The sequence below is a fragment of the Apis florea genome, unplaced genomic scaffold (genome assembly GCF_048593485.1).
Source record: "Apis florea isolate Af1SG1 unplaced genomic scaffold, ASM4859348v1 contig_2272_pilon, whole genome shotgun sequence".
Taxonomy (NCBI): Eukaryota; Metazoa; Arthropoda; class Insecta; order Hymenoptera; family Apidae; genus Apis; species Apis florea.
In genome coordinates this window covers 2,449,724-2,466,507 of record NW_028256549.1, presented here as the reverse complement: position 1 = coordinate 2,466,507, position 16,784 = coordinate 2,449,724, and the positions used below count along the sequence as shown (strand labels likewise).

General features: G+C 46.4%; 1 protein-coding gene across 3 annotated transcripts; it reads left to right on the top strand.

The window, feature by feature from the left end:
* Nucleotides 1–421: 421 nt before the first annotated feature.
* On the top strand, nt 422–16,662 carry Skeletor (DM13 and DOMON_DOH domain-containing protein skeletor). Of its 3 annotated transcripts, XM_086902424.1 has the most exons (14): nt 422–542; nt 4,597–4,734; nt 5,477–5,549; nt 6,080–6,188; nt 7,610–7,772; nt 7,863–8,122; nt 11,509–11,608; nt 12,371–12,555; nt 12,666–12,977; nt 13,039–13,213; nt 13,311–13,504; nt 13,576–13,800; nt 13,885–14,043; nt 14,860–16,662. In XM_086902424.1, the coding sequence occupies exons 1-14, from the start codon at nt 458–460 to the stop codon at nt 15,994–15,996; spliced, it is 3,315 nt and encodes a 1,104-aa protein (XP_086758550.1). In that variant the 5' UTR covers nt 422–457; the 3' UTR covers nt 15,997–16,662. The 3 variants fall into 3 exon arrangements, with proteins under 3 accessions (XP_086758550.1, XP_086758549.1, XP_086758548.1); XM_086902423.1 differs by having other exon boundaries at nt 425–542; nt 13,042–13,213; nt 13,885–16,662; XM_086902422.1 differs by having other exon boundaries at nt 425–542; nt 13,885–16,662.
* Nucleotides 16,663–16,784: the final 122 nt, after the last annotated feature.

Below are 16,784 nucleotides of genomic sequence, written 5' to 3'. Positions count from 1 at the left end.
CTCCAAAGAGAAAGAAAGGGAGAAGGTTCACCGTTAACATCGAAGAAGAAGAAGAAGAAGAAATTTTTATTCGACGAAGATGATCGTTAAACGGAAAGGGAAAAAAGGAAAAGGAAAAGAGTAACGACAAACTGTTCCAGCCTTCCACCTCTGCCTCCCCTCTTTGGAAGGATCGGCGTAGAAATATTCTCGTTGCGGGCAAGAAAGGAGGGAAGGAAAACAACGCGCGGAGATGTCGGGCTTGGACGAAAGAGGGAAAAGCAAGGCGAAATGACCGATTCGAAGGAGCAAACAGAGCAGAAGGGAGGGGGAGGGAGCGAGGTGGGCAGCGAGGAAAGAGAAAGAGAGAGAGAGCGAGAGAGAGGCGTAGCAAGGCGAGCCAGCGATCGTAGTGGGATCGACAAAGCTACCTGGATCCACGACGGCCACTTTCGACGGCAGTAACCACGAAGACGCCATGACGACACAATCACCCACATCGTCCACGACTCGGCTCTCATCTATCGGTCTGGTCGCGGCTGTTTACCTTCTTCTGGCGACACGTGAGTTTCAACCGGCCGAATATTTCACAAACCCCACCTCTCCACCCCTCAACTGATTTTTCCCTCCCCCGACGAATTCCTTCTGGAAAATTCCTCCAAAATCATCGATAGATCGTTGTTGTTGTTGTTGTTGCTCGCCTCTCCCCGAATCCAGGGACTGCTCCTCCTCTCGAAGGAATCCTTCGTCCATTTTCCACGGTATTCGGAACATTCGCACGATGCGTTATTACCAAAGTTGGCGGCTCGAATCCTTCCTCGGCAAGCGTATAATTTATCAAGGAACCGAGCAATCTTATCTCTCTCTCTCTCTCTCCTCGTCCTTTCGGTTCGTGGCAAGCCGAAAATCGCGTCGTCGAAATTCGAAACCGCGAAATCGAAATATCGCGCTATCGAGTTTGTAGTTTCTCCTCTTCCCTTGTTCGAAGGACGAAATGGAATTACGCGTGAAATCGGGAAAAGATTTAGTAGAGGCAAGGAGAAAAAGATGCGGGATCCTGGCGAGAATTGCTCGAACTTGATCGTTAATTAATAGACGGTGCGTGGTCTCACGGAAACGTTAATCGCGCGTTGAACGAGATCATCGGTCAATGAGAAGTTGCGCTCGAGTTTCCGTTTAACTGGGATTTAACCGAATATAAGCGAAATTCGTACACTCGAGATTAAATTGGAGGATAATCGGTTTAATCGCACGGACGATAATCCGATTAACGCGCGTAGCCTTCCAACGCTCAACGTGGGTGTTGAAACTATTGCCGCGACATATTTAAAATCGCAAAGAGTTTCGACGTGGTCGGCCTCTCGATTTGCCGGTCTGTTTCGCGGGATCTGCGTGACTTTCGCGTTCCGCGCTTTTCCTCCGACTCGAGAGGAGAAAGAGATTGGAGGGAAGGAAGGAAGGAAGGAAGGAAAAAATGCGGTCGACAACGATTTCTTCGCGTTCTTCTCCCCTCGTTTTCCGCTCCGCGAAAGTGTCGCGATGTTTAGCTCTTTAATTTCCACTCTTCTCGTCCAATTAATTCGAAGGTTCTCGGATCTATCTTACCTTCGTTGCCTTATTGCACCAGATTCCGTACCTTTGGTTTCGAATCGAACGTTGAAGGAAAATCTGAAAACCGAGTCAAGAAGAGCCGTGTTCGACGTTTACAAATCGCGAATCCAAAGTTTCGATTTATCGTGAAGGGGACTCGAGAGGCAGACTCGAGTTTAATTCGACGGTGAACCGATCAACGTGACAACGTATCGGGGATTCCGATCGGGCCGCAACCCGTGGCGCGATACCACTCGAGAACAGAAGGAAAATAAACGAGGGAGGAATTTCTCGTGTTCCACGCGAGGAACATACGAGATAGTTCTATTCCGGTATTATTCCGATCGGGTTCGGTTAAAGGGAAGGGAACAGATGGGATTTATCGGGGACGTGAAATAATCCTGACGATTATTTTGCGTCGCTTGAACGTGTCTAAATGATTGACTCGATTAAGCGTGGCCAAGATGACAGTTATTAGGACGTTTACTATGTATATCCATGTCGGCTTAATCGATACTCTAGTATCCTTGTCTCGATTGTCTCGATATACGCCCAATTAGCTTAACGCAAAATTGTAAATCCTTGACTTGGAATTCTCTCACTTGGAAACTTAATCGTTGCTTTTAATTATTGAAATAAAATTTACAAGAAAAGAGAAAAGGAAAGAAGTAAAAGTCGATCGGTCGTTGAGATTTTGCCAATGCTTCCGAAACACCTCGTCTCTCTCTCTCTCTCTCTCTCTCTCTATTGCCGTGAATCTACGCGTTGCGACATTGGAGTAGCGTAGTATGCAGAGGCAGGCAATTACGCCTTCTGCTTTCTCTTTCGTATGAAAATGTCAAAGATCAGATATGTATCTCTCCGTGCCTCGTTCTCTCTCTCTCTCTCTCTTTCTTTCTTTCTTTCTTTTTTCTTCTTTCTCTCTCTCTCTCTCTCTCCATCTCAAAGCAACACCTCGTTGACCCAAATTTTCCCAGCTCGCGTCTATCAGACACCTCGGCGTTTCGAACGTAATCCTTCGTCCGTGTGTTTTTCTTTTCTCTTTTCCTTTTTTCCCCCCACCCCTCGGTTCTCATTTTCGTTCGCGGGCCTCGTTCGTTCCGCCGAATGGAACACCGAATCACGGAACGCGCATATAATAATTTAATCACGTTCCCACCGTGCCGTTACCGCGACAATAATTACGCGCTAATGGCTCGCGGCTGGAACGACATAATGCATCCTCTCAAAGCTCGAAAGCGACACTGCTTTGACGCTTCGGTTTCTCATTAGCGATTGATATCGAAGTCTGTGCGAGGTATTCATCCTACGTGTGCATCATCGAACGATATAGATTTTCGTAATATTGCCCGCCTACGTTTCGAAATGCGAATTAAAAACACGAGTTTCCAATGTTATGTAAGGTATATAATATTTCGATTCGGATATTTCAAAGAAAAGCTAAAGGCTTGAGACTATATCCCGACGAGAAAAATCTTTTCGATCGAATGATCGATAAATAAACCTTTGGTGCGTGTATCGATGGAGCAAAATCTGAACGCAAACAACAAGGACAAAGGGGCGGGTTAATTAGAGGAGGGGACAATAGTTCAAACAGAATCGGGGAATTCCTCCGTGTATATATAGTTAGCCCGTTACTCGATCTACCGTTTAGATCTCGATCCCGCTCAAAAATCCTCTCGGCTCGCCCCTTATACGAGTAGCAACGAGAAAATTCTGTCTCTGTATACGAAGGCAGAGTGCATAAATCGGGCAAGCTCGTGGCAAGAACAGAAACGTACGCTCGAGCCGTACATATTTCCGTTCAATTATCGAATACCTAACAAATGGCGGAGCGAAATGTGTATCAACCGCTCCTCCATACGTTACATCACCAATTACCGGCGACAGTTAACGGCACACGCGCGCCCCTCTAATTTTTCCCGATGTTTTCGATTATATCCCCCCGTTTCGCGTGGACAACGAACGACAGGACAGATGCTCGGGCAGACGCAGCGATCCACCGCAGGATTTATGCGCGCGCCAATCTCGTTCGGATGGATGGATAGACGATATCCTGTCCCTGAGAGCGGTCGTAACGGTAGGTAACGGTAGGCAGCTCGATCAAAGGGTTAGAGAGGCATCTGGACGAGGATCGATCGATCGGATGGACCGGTTTCCACGATTCGTTACCATCTAACGAACGAACGAACGAACGGTCCACGCCAATGGGATTGGCCTTGACGGCCGATGTGCGCGCCGCGCCACGGCATATTTATGCGAGTGTTAACCCTGATTCCTTCCCCCGACGCGTCCCGCGCCTCGAACGTTCGAGCCTCTCGTTCGTTCGCGCGGTTAATCGAGGCGAAACGAACGAATTGGGAACCCCAACCTTTCTCTCCTTCCTCTCTCCCTCTCTCTCTTCTCTCCAAGAAGAATAAGAAGAAGAAGAACGTCGCGTAACGTTAATCCTTCTCTCCGCGAAAACGATCGATCTTTCGAGGCGAAGGCATCTCGGACGTGGGACATTGTTGCCGACAGCGAGAGAGAGAGAGAGAGAGAGAGAGAGATTACCTTCCGTACCGACTAACGTGGCTGACATTCCGCGATCCGACGTGCGACACGGTCTTCTCCTCCGCGTGCCGCCACCGCTGTCCAAGGCTCACCGAGCATCCGAGGAACTCGGTTCTGCATACCCTCGTGACGATCGATCCTCCACCGAGTGGAGGGGAGGGGGGAGGTTTACGCATCGATCGTTCGTCGATCGTAACTAACGATGGAATCACGGATGGAGTTGGAATTTCTTCTTCTTCTTCTTCTTATTATTATTATTATTATTATTTCGCAGAGATCCTCCTATTCTCCTTGTTCGAGATATATCCTCGCTCGTTACCCTCGCGATAAGGTAAATCCAGCTATATCGAGGGCTTAAAAAGTTGGCGCTGCTCCCCTTTTAAATTATACTCCCATCGGCATTAACCGGATATCTCGCCCGACCTGCCTCCCCATTAATCCAGGCTAATTAATTAAATTCGATTTTGTTTACAGAGATATGCGGCGCGGCTTATTACGGCAAGCTTATCGGCAAGCTGTCGGAACTTCATCACGGAGTGAGCGGTGAAGTTTACGCGGTGGACGGGCGAACTCTGTTCATCAAGGACTTCACGTACGACGGCGAGGCACCAAGTTCGTATAAGCGTGGCGGGGCGCCACCAACTTTGCCGTTTCGGTCGATGCACGCGCGTCGATCAAAAACGTTGCCCCAAAAATGATTCGGGCAGCGCGGTTTCGAGCAACATACGACGCTCGTTGTTTAAACGAATCCTTCGTTTCGCGGATGGACATCTTGTTCGTTTTACATAGGAAAGATTTGGATATTGGAATTATTGTGTCTCTCGCGTTTCAAATTTTTGTTAATTCTATCTAAGATTTGATATTTAATGTAATTGGATTTAGAATATTTTAAAATAATAATTAGATTGTTTCTTTGGATAAATTAACGAATACGTAGTAGTTTTAGAAACTTTTCAAAGCGATGGATTCAGAGATGGAAAGTAGGGTGAATCGGAGGTAACTCGATCGAGATAAGAAGCGCATCAACGGTGTACGCGTTAGACGATCCAAGGCCGGCCTTAAAGTAAAGTTAATCGTCAGTCCGTAAAAGGTACTTGTACGTATCCCTTTCGACCCGTTCTCTACTCTCACTTTTCTACATACTGGTGGCGGCGGCTCCGGCTCCATAAAATCGAAAGCGTTCGCTCGGCGAAGGTCGCGCGCGGATTAAACGTTTCAACGATCCATAAACCGAACGAAAATGAAAAACGTAATTACCGGCGGACGTTACGATCGACCCGGTTGAAATTAAGTAATTAGCGATTAACTCGGCTCGATCGGCGAAAGCTGCAATTATAATTATATCTCTTTTCAGCCGCCTACTTTTACGTCGGTACCTCCAAGAGCCCCAATGGGAATGGAATCAGACTTCGGGACGAGAACGGATCGTGAGTGCTCTTTCAGTGTTTATAATTATATTTCTTTTTTTCGACCAAGCATATCTCCCGTCTCCTTCGTTTTCTCTTCGTCTATCGTGATTCGTTTATCATACGTTCATTGCTTACGTCGATTTCTTCTTTTCCTGGTTTTTTTAAAGAAATCGATATTCATCGTTTCGATCAATCGTTTCTTGAAGGAAAGTGAGAAAACAGATTTATAAACACAATTTAAAAAATATAATTCGACGGATGGAAATGCAATCAATGATATTTGTTCGCGGGAAGAAATGACCTCTTGACCCGTGAATCTCGCCGATTAATCCAATCCCGATTAATTGAATTTCTGCGTGATAAACTCGCACCACCACTCTCATAATAAACGATATCCACTCGTTTATTTACGAAAATTATTTTCTCTTCTCCTTTCTCTCTCTCTCTCTCTCTCTCTCTATTTCTTTTATTCGCTTCGAAATCGCGCGTGATCGCCCCAGCTTGGCCCGAATCGAAATGAACTTCCACTCGATCGATTTTTGCGACAGATCGGACACGTTGAAGCGGTATCGAAGGAAGGACATCACGCTCACGTTGCCCGATGGAAAGACGATGGCCAGCATCAAATGGTTCGCCGTGTGGTGCGACGAATTCTCCGTGAGTAAAGAAATCGAGCGGCATCGTCGCTCGTGACCTTCGATTTCCACTTGCACAGAAACCGGTATCCTCGGCAACTTTCACGCTCGTTCCTCTTCGTACACGCCGCGCCTCGGTGTGGATGGAAAGCGATCGCCGTGCCAACGAATTCGAGAACTCGATCGAGGCTCGATTGGGGAATTATCGAAACGATGAAATTTCTTTTTTTTTTTTTTCGGGTTTGGAATTCGATTCGATTCCCCATCAAGGAAAGATATGAAATTTGTTCATCTCCACGAAGGACTTACATTCAAATATCGAGAGCAACGATGATTTCATTCTATCGAAACTGTCGGCGTCTCTTTCTTAGTCAAAGAATTTGAAAATTGGCCGAGACGATTGCCCTCGAAACTTCGAGATTCTCAAACTCGTGTATAAAGCTTACAATTAGTAAATTTATTTGCTAATCAATCTCAACAGCCTCTCGAAGTTCAACCCTCGAGTTTCCTCGTAAGCTTCGCCTTTAGATAATCCAACTTTTAAGGAGTTGAATCTCGAAGAGCTTGGGAAACATGCTTACGCGAGCATCTGAAAAATCTGAAAGATGCGACGGTGTGTGAAAAATTTCAAAAAAAAAGAAAAGAGAAAATCGAATTAACCTCGAAAACGTAATAAAACAAGTTGAAGCAGCTTCCTTCCAAGTGGAATTCGAAATCGAGGGAGGAGAAGTTTTGGGTAAAAGTAGTACGATATCGGTTATCCGCGACAGGCTGCCGCGGATCGTCGATTTACGTCCTCGATATTGCCGACGCGACGAAAATTTATTCCGTGTCGGACACGCGGCACCAGATACACCCGCGTGCGTGGTAACCCCGGAATGATAAAGCTCGATCAGGAACCGAGGGTCGAATTTCCATTAAGCGACGGTTCGGATAAAATTTTCCTCAAAAATGGAATCTCGAGAAACTGTTCCACCGAAATCGAAATATAAACTCCGTGGATCAAACTTTGAACGATCTTTTACCATTAATTGGAATCATTGGAGAGTAGTTTATCGATTTGCGAATATCTACCGAAATATAAACTCCGTGGATCAAACTTTGAACGATCTTTTACCATTAATTGGAATCATTGGAGAGTAGTTTATCGATTTGCGAATATCTACCGAAATATAAATTCCGTGGATCAAACTTTGAACGATCTTTTACCATTGATTGGAATCATTGGAGAGTAGTTTATCGATTTGCGAATATCTACCGAAATATAAACTCCGTGGATCAAAGTTTGAACGATCTTTTACCATTGATTGGAATCATTGGAGAGTAGTTTATCGATTTGCGAATATCTACCGAAATATAAACTCCGTGGATCAAAGTTTGAACGATCTTTTACCATTGATTGGAATCATTGGAGAGTAGTTTATCGATTTGCGAATGTCTCAGGTGAACTTCGGGGACGTGAGAATACCGAGAGGGTTCGACTATCCGAAACCGCAAAAATTGGCGGCCCTGAACGGAGTGCACGGAGTCAGCTCTGAACCGATCGTGGTCGTTGACGCCCAAACCCTGTTGATACCCAGTTTCAGCTACGACGGCGAGGCGCCTGGTAAGTGAAAAGATAACTCGAAACTCTTGCGTTTTTCCTTTCAAAATTATTGGACGAATAGCAAATACACATACGTATATGTTTCGACAGATGCGAAGTTTTGGGTGGGGGCTGGAGCGACGCCATCACCGCAAGGTATCCGCGTGCCCGACGAGAATGGAAAGGAGCAACCGCTCCGGCGATACGATCGCAAAGCCATAGTGCTCACGTTGCCCGGGGACGTAACGATCCACCAGATCGGCCACTTCGGCGTCTGGTGCGAGGCGTTCGCCGTCGACTTCGGCCACGTGCAAATTCCGCAGGGTCTTAACGTGCCACCGTCCCTCAAGATGCTCGGGGTTTCGCCGCAGGTAAGCTGGAAAGGCTTCTTGTAGTCCGTCCGCACAAGAAGAGACGACCGCCGGCTTGGATGATCATTTATTGAAACGCCCCATTGCCAATAGTGTAATCTCGTTTATTACGATTCGAGCATTTCTGGATCGAGGAGAGTTTTGCCTTCTCGTCGAGACTCGGTCGCGCGATTTTCCGCCTTTCTTTCTTTCTTTCTCGGGACGAGAAAACAGCGTTGTTGTTGTACAAACTGCCAATCACGTTCGAACTGGCCGAGGTGGAAAGGGACTTGAACCGACTTTTATCCCCCTCCACTAGATCGATTTACATCGCGTTTAACCTTTGTGTCACGTTAACCCTTTCGACAATCGCCTTCCTAGTTTAATTTCATATTTCAATCCATTTTCCATTCCCAATGTCTCGCAAGCATTCGTTTCTAACTTTCGCTAGCCAGTTGTGAGAGAGAATTGTAGCTTCGATTTCCACCGCGTAACGGCCCCCTTTGTTCCCCCGTTTTCGGTACACGTATATATATATATATATACCATATATCGTAAACGCGCGGAAACAAACGAGCTTTTCACATAGCGAGCAATCAATACAGGCTCGGTGTATTGTTCCACGGTGAATTTGTCTCTGTCGATACTCGAGTGGATGTCGGCCGAAACGCGGATTTCCCGACCGAGCGTGCCCCCCTTCTTATCTCCACGCCGACGAATCGTTAGACGAATCGAATCCAATCACCTGTGTGCGAATAACAACAACCTGTCTCTGTCCTTGTGTTGCAGAACGTGCATCGCGGAGGGCAGGGACAGACGCTCGGTCTGGTAAATCTGTCCACTCCGCCTCCTCCCTCCTTCGCGTTGCTCGCTCACCAGCAATTCCAACGACCGACAACCTACCGGCCGATCCGAGAAGATCCGGCCCAGCCCGACCGTAGAATACCGAACAGCTTGCAGGCCCAGCAACCTCTCGCGCAGCAGCTTCACCAATCCGCCTCTTACCCAACGCCCGGACCAACCACCGCCCACCAAATTGCCCACGACGACGACGATGTGGCGAGTCTAGAGTCTGATGCGTACCAAGAGCGATACGAATCGGAGGACGATCCACCGGCAGTGGAGAAATCGCGAGACGAGGCCCGCCACCAGAACTCGTACGCGAGGCTGTTGCGGTTTCAAGGCGACAGAAGGGTCGACTCTTTCGTCCGTTATTAACGCGTATACTTACTTGATCCTATACGTTCCCTCCTCCTCCTCCTCCTCCTCTTCTTCTTCTTCTTCTTCTTTTTCCAACGAATCGAATTTTTCAAAATTAGGAATTAAAGTCGGAAGGAATCGATTTTTCACGAAGCGATGCTTTTATTTTCAACAGCTCGAGTACTTTCGATAGATGACTCGTGAGCGGGCGTAGTTTCGCTGTGAACGCTTTCCAGATCTGAACAGAGGTGCAACACAAGCGAGCGCAAAAGTTCCGATCCATCCAACGATTGGTCCCCTTCTAACTCCATCTTCACGAAAAGCGAGGATACAGTTTGCATCGAAATACGGTTAGAATCGTTACAGTCAAAGATTATACCGTAGTAGATGATTCTTGGAACAGTGGCATCAGTATTTGGCACATTTGTCTAAAATCGTTCAGCTTTAACAAATTCGCCGATAGGAATTGAAGAAAAGCCAACCGATATTCGTAATCTCGAAAGAAATCGTCCAACTTGCTTTAAAATCGGAAAAAAGGAAGAAAAAAATAGCGATTCCAACGGAAGACTTTAGCGTGACGAGCCTTCCTCTCCGTTCCCTCTGCGTGCAACTCGGTCAAACTCTCGTTTCGACAAATTGGCGTTGTGGAAGCAGCGGTCGCGTTTACCGACTACGATCATTCGTTGGCCGTTCCTCAGCCGGTGGAAAGCTCAGGTGGTGCAGCTGCGAGGATATTAGCCGGAGGCTCGTTCGTAAACTTCGGGCATCCACTTTGCAAGTTTCGAGGCGATCGCTTCGATCTTCTTCTTCTTCTTCTTATTTATTTAAGCACCGTGCCATCTATTGGAGAGAATCTTCGAAAGCCACTGGCTATGGTTAGTTGCAGCGCATTCTATACTTTGTACACACGTACGCTTAACAGAGGATTTGCGACAATGCGGATATCGTTGTATTTTTTTTTTTTTTTTATAATCTTTTTAATTTCCCTTTTTCTTTTTTTCTTTTTCAATAGTTTTCGGATAGCTTGTCTCGCTTTCGGTCTTTTCTGGAAAATGAAAAAAAAAAGGTGTGCATTGACAGAGCGGATCGATCTCGCATTTACGTTTACTCGAGAGGGAAATTTTTTTCGTTTCGGTCGATTAAAAATAAAAGAAACGGTGCGCAGGCATCTGTGTACGTATCACGCCTTTAATCTCTCGAATCCTCTTTAGAATTCTATTATTCGAGGAGCACGCACGTACGATCTTGCCACCGTGGGGGTGGATGTGTCGCGTCCCCCCGTCGAACGATACAATACGAGTTGCCGTAATTCAGCTTTCTCTCTCCCCTTTCGTATGAAACATGCTGTCGATATTAGTGACGCTTGGATATCGGTTTGGATGTCTCTCGAGCTCATCTGCGTGCGAACATCGCGTAGTGGAAAACGTAATAGGAAGAAAATATCATCGAGATTTCGAGTATGCGTATGTATATCTACGGCGAGAATCCTTGTTGTCAACCCTTTCGACCCGCGAGAGAAAATAAGAGCGTAACAAAAGCAAATCGAATGATATGTATTGTACTCGATGTAACTTCGATATCGTTTATTTTCGATGTAAGAGAAAATGTGAAAGAAAAGAGAGAAAGAGGAGATGTATCGTCTTTTGTAAAGTCGTAAGAGCGATGGTTATTCGACTGTGATACAAGGGTTAATTATACTTATATATATATATATCGAGAGGAGGCGAACGTTATTCTTCCAAGAGACGAAGGGAAATAAAAAGTTGAAGAAATCCCCTTTCAACCTAGGCCAGTCACTTTCTATTAGATGCTTCGCGCAAATATCGAATACCTATTTACCGAGATACAGATTATATACTGTATATATACATATATATATATATATGTATACATATATATATATATATATATATATATATATATATATGTTTACATGTTCACAGATAACATTATCGTTTTCTATCCATTTTTTTTTGTACGTTTTTACCCGAAATTAATGCGAATAAACGTATTACTTTCCTGACAATCAAACGAGTTTCTTGTCTTATCATCCTCGAGACTTCTTTCGCTCTACATCACGATTCCATTTTCGTGATGGGATAATAAGGAACAGTGAGAAACGATCGTCGAGTTGACGACTCGTACGAAGAAATCGAAAATCGTTCCTGTTACGAACGATGGTAAAACGGTTTGTCGTTTGATTTCAGTCGAAACTGAATTGCGAAGTTCTGGAGGACAGGCTGGCTTTCGAGGTGCGATGGGCCGTGGCCGGAGACAGCATAGTCGCCCAACTCGTTGGAAAACTTGGTGAGTATATACATATACTATATACTATATTTCCGCGCTGTCCGCGTGCTGCCGCCCACAAAAGGACAAAACTTCTATCGCATTTATTGAAAGCGGTGTGAATTTATACGTGCCGCGACCGCCCAACCCCAAGATCCGGCCCCAACTTTTAATTAACAATACCTCCCCCTCACCCCTTCGTTTTCACCACGGTTCCGTTCTACGGATAATACGCGTGTGTAGATATTTCAGTTTTGCAACGCGTCCATCGATACAATTTGCATTCTTCGCGCGAAAATTACGATTGCCTTAGCTGAAATCAAAGGAAAAATGGCAAACATCGTCGGATTTTGAATCGAAAATTACGTTGGTTGAGATCAAGGGATCCAGAAAACGTACCACGCGTTCGAGTAAATTATTGGTATAACAATGAACGTATCAAACGAGATCATTCTCGAATTTTTATCCTTCGAAACGAATCCTCTTTTCCCTCGAATTCCCTCGAATATTACGATCACTTTAAATCAATAGATCGAGAAGAATTTATTGGTAAATTCGAGTAAATTCGAGTAAATTATTGGAATAATAAATGTTTACCCTTCGTGCAAAATATCCTCTTTTCCCTCCGAGTTTGAATCTCCAACCAAGATTACGATCACCTTGGTTAAAATCAAGAATTCTGAATCGGATCGAAGATCACGATCACCTTGTGTTAAAATCAAGAGATCGAGAAGAGTTTACGTAGCACGCGTTTAATCATCGGTATAATATCTGTGCTATCAGACGAGGGACAATACATGGCATTCGGATTATCGGCGAATCCAGAAAGAAGCTTGATGGTCGGCGGGGACGTGGTGGTGGCCTGGGTCGACAAGCAAACCCTTCAAGGCTACGCCGTCGATTACTTTTTGGACGCAAAGTCCCAGTGTTCCGGAGGGCGTGGCAGCTGCCCCGACACTCGCATACAGGTTTTAACTCGCTTTGCTATATTCTCCTTCCAATACCTTTCTCAGCGCCCCTCCCCCTGAAAAAACGAATCCTCGCGCGGGTTTACATTGAATTCGCGGCCAATTCGCAGGAGAACACGAATTCCATCCGATTGCTGAACGCTGCGCTGGTCGACGGGTACAGCATCGTCACGTATCAAAGGCCATTGAAGACGAACGACGAGCTCGACCATCAAATCCTGACGAACCGATCGCAGCCGATCATCTGGGCCGTCGGCCCGTTGAACGAGAGGCAGGAGGTCAGCTTTCACTCCGATTATCTGAAAACGGACCGGTTCGTCGATTTCGGCAGACCGCCGATCTGGAACTGCCCCGTCCCGGATCACGAACCCTCCCAGATATTCGGCGGCCACGACGACGACGACACGAAGCCCGATCATCAGGTATTTTCATTATCGAGAGTTCTGTTCGATCGAGAAATCGACGAAATTCCCGATTTCGTAGCAGCAACTGGTCGCGACTACGAGACGACCGCATCGAGCTCCCGCGACTCCAGCACCTGCACCTAGGACCGACGCCTGGGAAATCCCGCCCATTCAGTGCAACGAGCCGGAGGACGGGGTGTTGTACGCCCAAATGGGGCCCACTGGAGGAAAGCACGGATATCCAGCCATCACCGGTGCGAAACGAGCGAAAGTCTATGTCTTCGAATAATTGATAATTCCTGCCTTCATTTTTCCCTTTTCTTTTCTTCGAAACGAAATCGCTGGTTTCAGGTCACGTCGGTTGGGGTATCTCGTGGTACATAAACGGCCTGTTGATCCCGGAGATCAACGTCGTTCGTGGAAAGAAGTACAGGTTCGTGGTCGAGGGTGGTGAAAATCCTGAGACCCCGGCTCGTTATCATCCCTTCTACATCACCGACGATCCTGTCGGCGGTTACCAACACAAAACACCCGAGGAGAAAGAGGTAAGACGATTTGTCGACCGCTTCTCTCCCTCCCTCCCTCCCTCGTTAATAATTCGACGAATGATTCGTAGAAAGTGAAAATATTCGCGGGGGTGAAACGTCAACGCGGGGTGACACGACCGACGGGTGTCGGCCGCCTGTGCAACTGGCTGCCCGATCAGAATCAACCTCTGGCCGACGAGTTCACGTCGTTCGGCGCTTACCAACGTACCCTGACCCTGGAATGCGACCACGGCGAGCCAGGTATCGTGGAATGGATCCCGGACGAGGACACGCCCGATACCGTGTACTATCAGGTAACTACGATACCAAATATTATACGTGTATATATAGATACCAGAGAGCGGATTAATACTCGGTGTTTTGCGACCAATGTTCAGTGTTTCACGCATCGTTATCTGGGCTGGAAGATAAATGTTCACGACAGCTGCGACGTTGAACCAGCCGGGAACGAGAATCACGAGATTTACGTCGATCCGAAGAAGGAAGGGGGGAGGGAGGATTTGGTGATCAGCCCGAGCATCCGGGAGGCAAGCAAGGTAACGCCAACGGCGGAGTTCCTTCAGCAGCATCCCCCTCTTCATCATCATCTTCATCATCATCATCATCATCCTCCTCCTCCTGGTGAACACGGGCTTCGTTACTCTTATCATCAAGCGACTAACCCTGACAAGCTAAGCACACCATACACGCAGTTACTAACGACCGCTAACAACAACAACAACAACAACAACAACAATAATTACCTGCGCTTGAAATCATCGCCATCGCCGTACGAGGAGCCACTCGTCTCGAAAGCTTCGTACCAAGCGCCAGGCCTGATGCCCAATCGCCACGAGGTACGCGTGAAGGAGCCCCATCGTCACGCGCACCTCGACCAAGATCTCCAGCCGCATTATTACAATCACCATCATCATCATCATTATAATCATCATTTTCATCATCAACTACAACAACAACAACAACAACAACAACAACTCGTACCGATTTATCGCGAACAATCGATGGGAGGGACGAGGCTGACACCCGCCTATACACCCGGCCGACATCAAATCATGGAGATCCAACCAGAGCTCCTTCGACAATCCTCTAACCAGCAATTGTCTAACCTCGTTGCAGATAATCCACGACCACTGAGCCACGGGACGAAATACGTGTATCCGGTTACCTCCAGCCCACAAATCCCGTACTCGAGGCAACCGTTCCTGCCTCACCATTACGCAATCAATTATCATCATCTTTATCACCCAGCTCCCCTCCCCCGTGATCATTATCAATACAACAACCAACCGGACCAGAGGACCCAACTGATGCTCGTCAAGAGACCGGTGTTGACACGTCGACCGATGTTGCAGACCGCCCACACGATGCCCCAGCCCACCCTCGCCCTACCGCCAAGATCGATCTTCATGGAACGAAAGAAGACCGTGTACAGACCCTCGTCCTCCTCCTCCTCCTCCTCCTCCACTTACACGGGAAGAAGAACGGCGGAGCGACCCTCGTCGGGTAACCAGGACAACCTGCAGATCGCGAAACTGAAGAAGATCGAACGGGCCAAGCTCGAAACTAAAACGTCCAATTTGGACGTCCCCGACATTTTCGTCACTCCTATAAAACCTGCGAGGAACACGGGATTCGATCCAGATTCTATAGTGATCGAGAGCGGGTTTAAACCTATCATCAGAAGCGTTGAGAGCGTGGCTCAAAAGAGAAGTTCCGAGAAACTGGAGCAAGAAGAAGAAAAAGAGGGAGAAAAAGAGGAAGAAGATGTACGTGCTCGAGAAACTTCGAACCATAAACCGGTCGACAACTTCGAGCCGGTCTTCATACCTTCCCCGCCCGTTCCTACAGTGGCTGCAGTGGTCAAGAAATCGAGGAAAAAGTCCACGAATGGTAAACCACCACGTTCAACCACGGAAACGGATGACATGGAAACTGCCGCCGACAGGATGAACGTTTATTACTTGCCACCGATTTCCAATCCCTTTTCCAACAACGATCCGCCACCTTCTCCCTTTCCCTCGCCCTCCTCCTCCGGCGTATTGATAACCTTCGATGGAAAAATGTTGAAGGATTCCAGCCTGGTCAGATCCATTTCTGGCGTCGAGGAACAGTCCAAGGGCAAGCTGTCCTCGGACGTTCTCAGCAGAACGCCACAATTCGGAAGATTTAAAGGGGAGCTGCCACCTCCTATTCCGGGCGAGGTACGATCGTTCGACGATCATTCTCAGCTCGATAAGCGTCGCCTGTCCTCGTCGGATCTCTCGATGCCACGAACGACGAAGAAGAACACTAGATTGACACTGGTCGAAAGATCGAAGAGATCTCCGCACGATGGACACGTACACGATTTTGCACCAACGAATTCGAGCTCTGAAACGAATCGACATCATAAAAATTCAATATCACAGCCCCCCGTCAACACCGGTCAAACGATCGTATTTAACTTGTTATATTTAGTTTTGGCCATAATCGTTTGTCACGTCATTTGATAAAGTTGTTTTCACGACCGCGCAAACATTATATCCGATATCGTTTGAACTTTGGTTGGAAATAGTATAAATGCTAAGTTGGACTTGTAAATTACCTGGTATGATTAGTTGATTGAATCATGGTTAAACGCGTTACCGTTTACCGCATTCTTTACCGATCCAACAAGGAAACAACTTCTATGATGAATGCGCGTAACGTACACGACTTCGAAGATAGTAGACGATGTAATCGACACGATAACACGGGAAAGGAATATAACTAACCTGAAATAATTTCACTCTCTCTCTCTCTCTCTCTCTCTCTTTTTTTTAATTTTATTTATTCAGCTATTTATTAACGAATTATTGTCCTTTATCGTGCAAGAAAAATGTCTAACCTTTATTTGCAGTACCAAACTATTTCTGTCGAATAAAATCGATGGCTAATATGTATAGTTCACCGGATCTCCAATATACCTAGAACGTAATATCTTGATTATTCAAAGGGACAAACTGTTAACGCTTTCCACTTTCGAGGTGCGACGAGGAATAATAAATAGATCTCGTTATTCTAACGTGCTGTTGATATCAGTTTGTTGAATTTTTAAGGTATTATATATAATTGTACATAAGTTAAATTAAATTGTTAATAAAGATCGTATAATGGATCAAATATCTCTCCCAAAAGATATTATTATTATTTTCGACTTGGACAAAAGACCTCGTTTAACAATTGCAAACTCTATTCCTATCGAAATATCAATCTTCACGCTTGTAAGGATTGCTCGTTAACCACGGACAAACTCGAT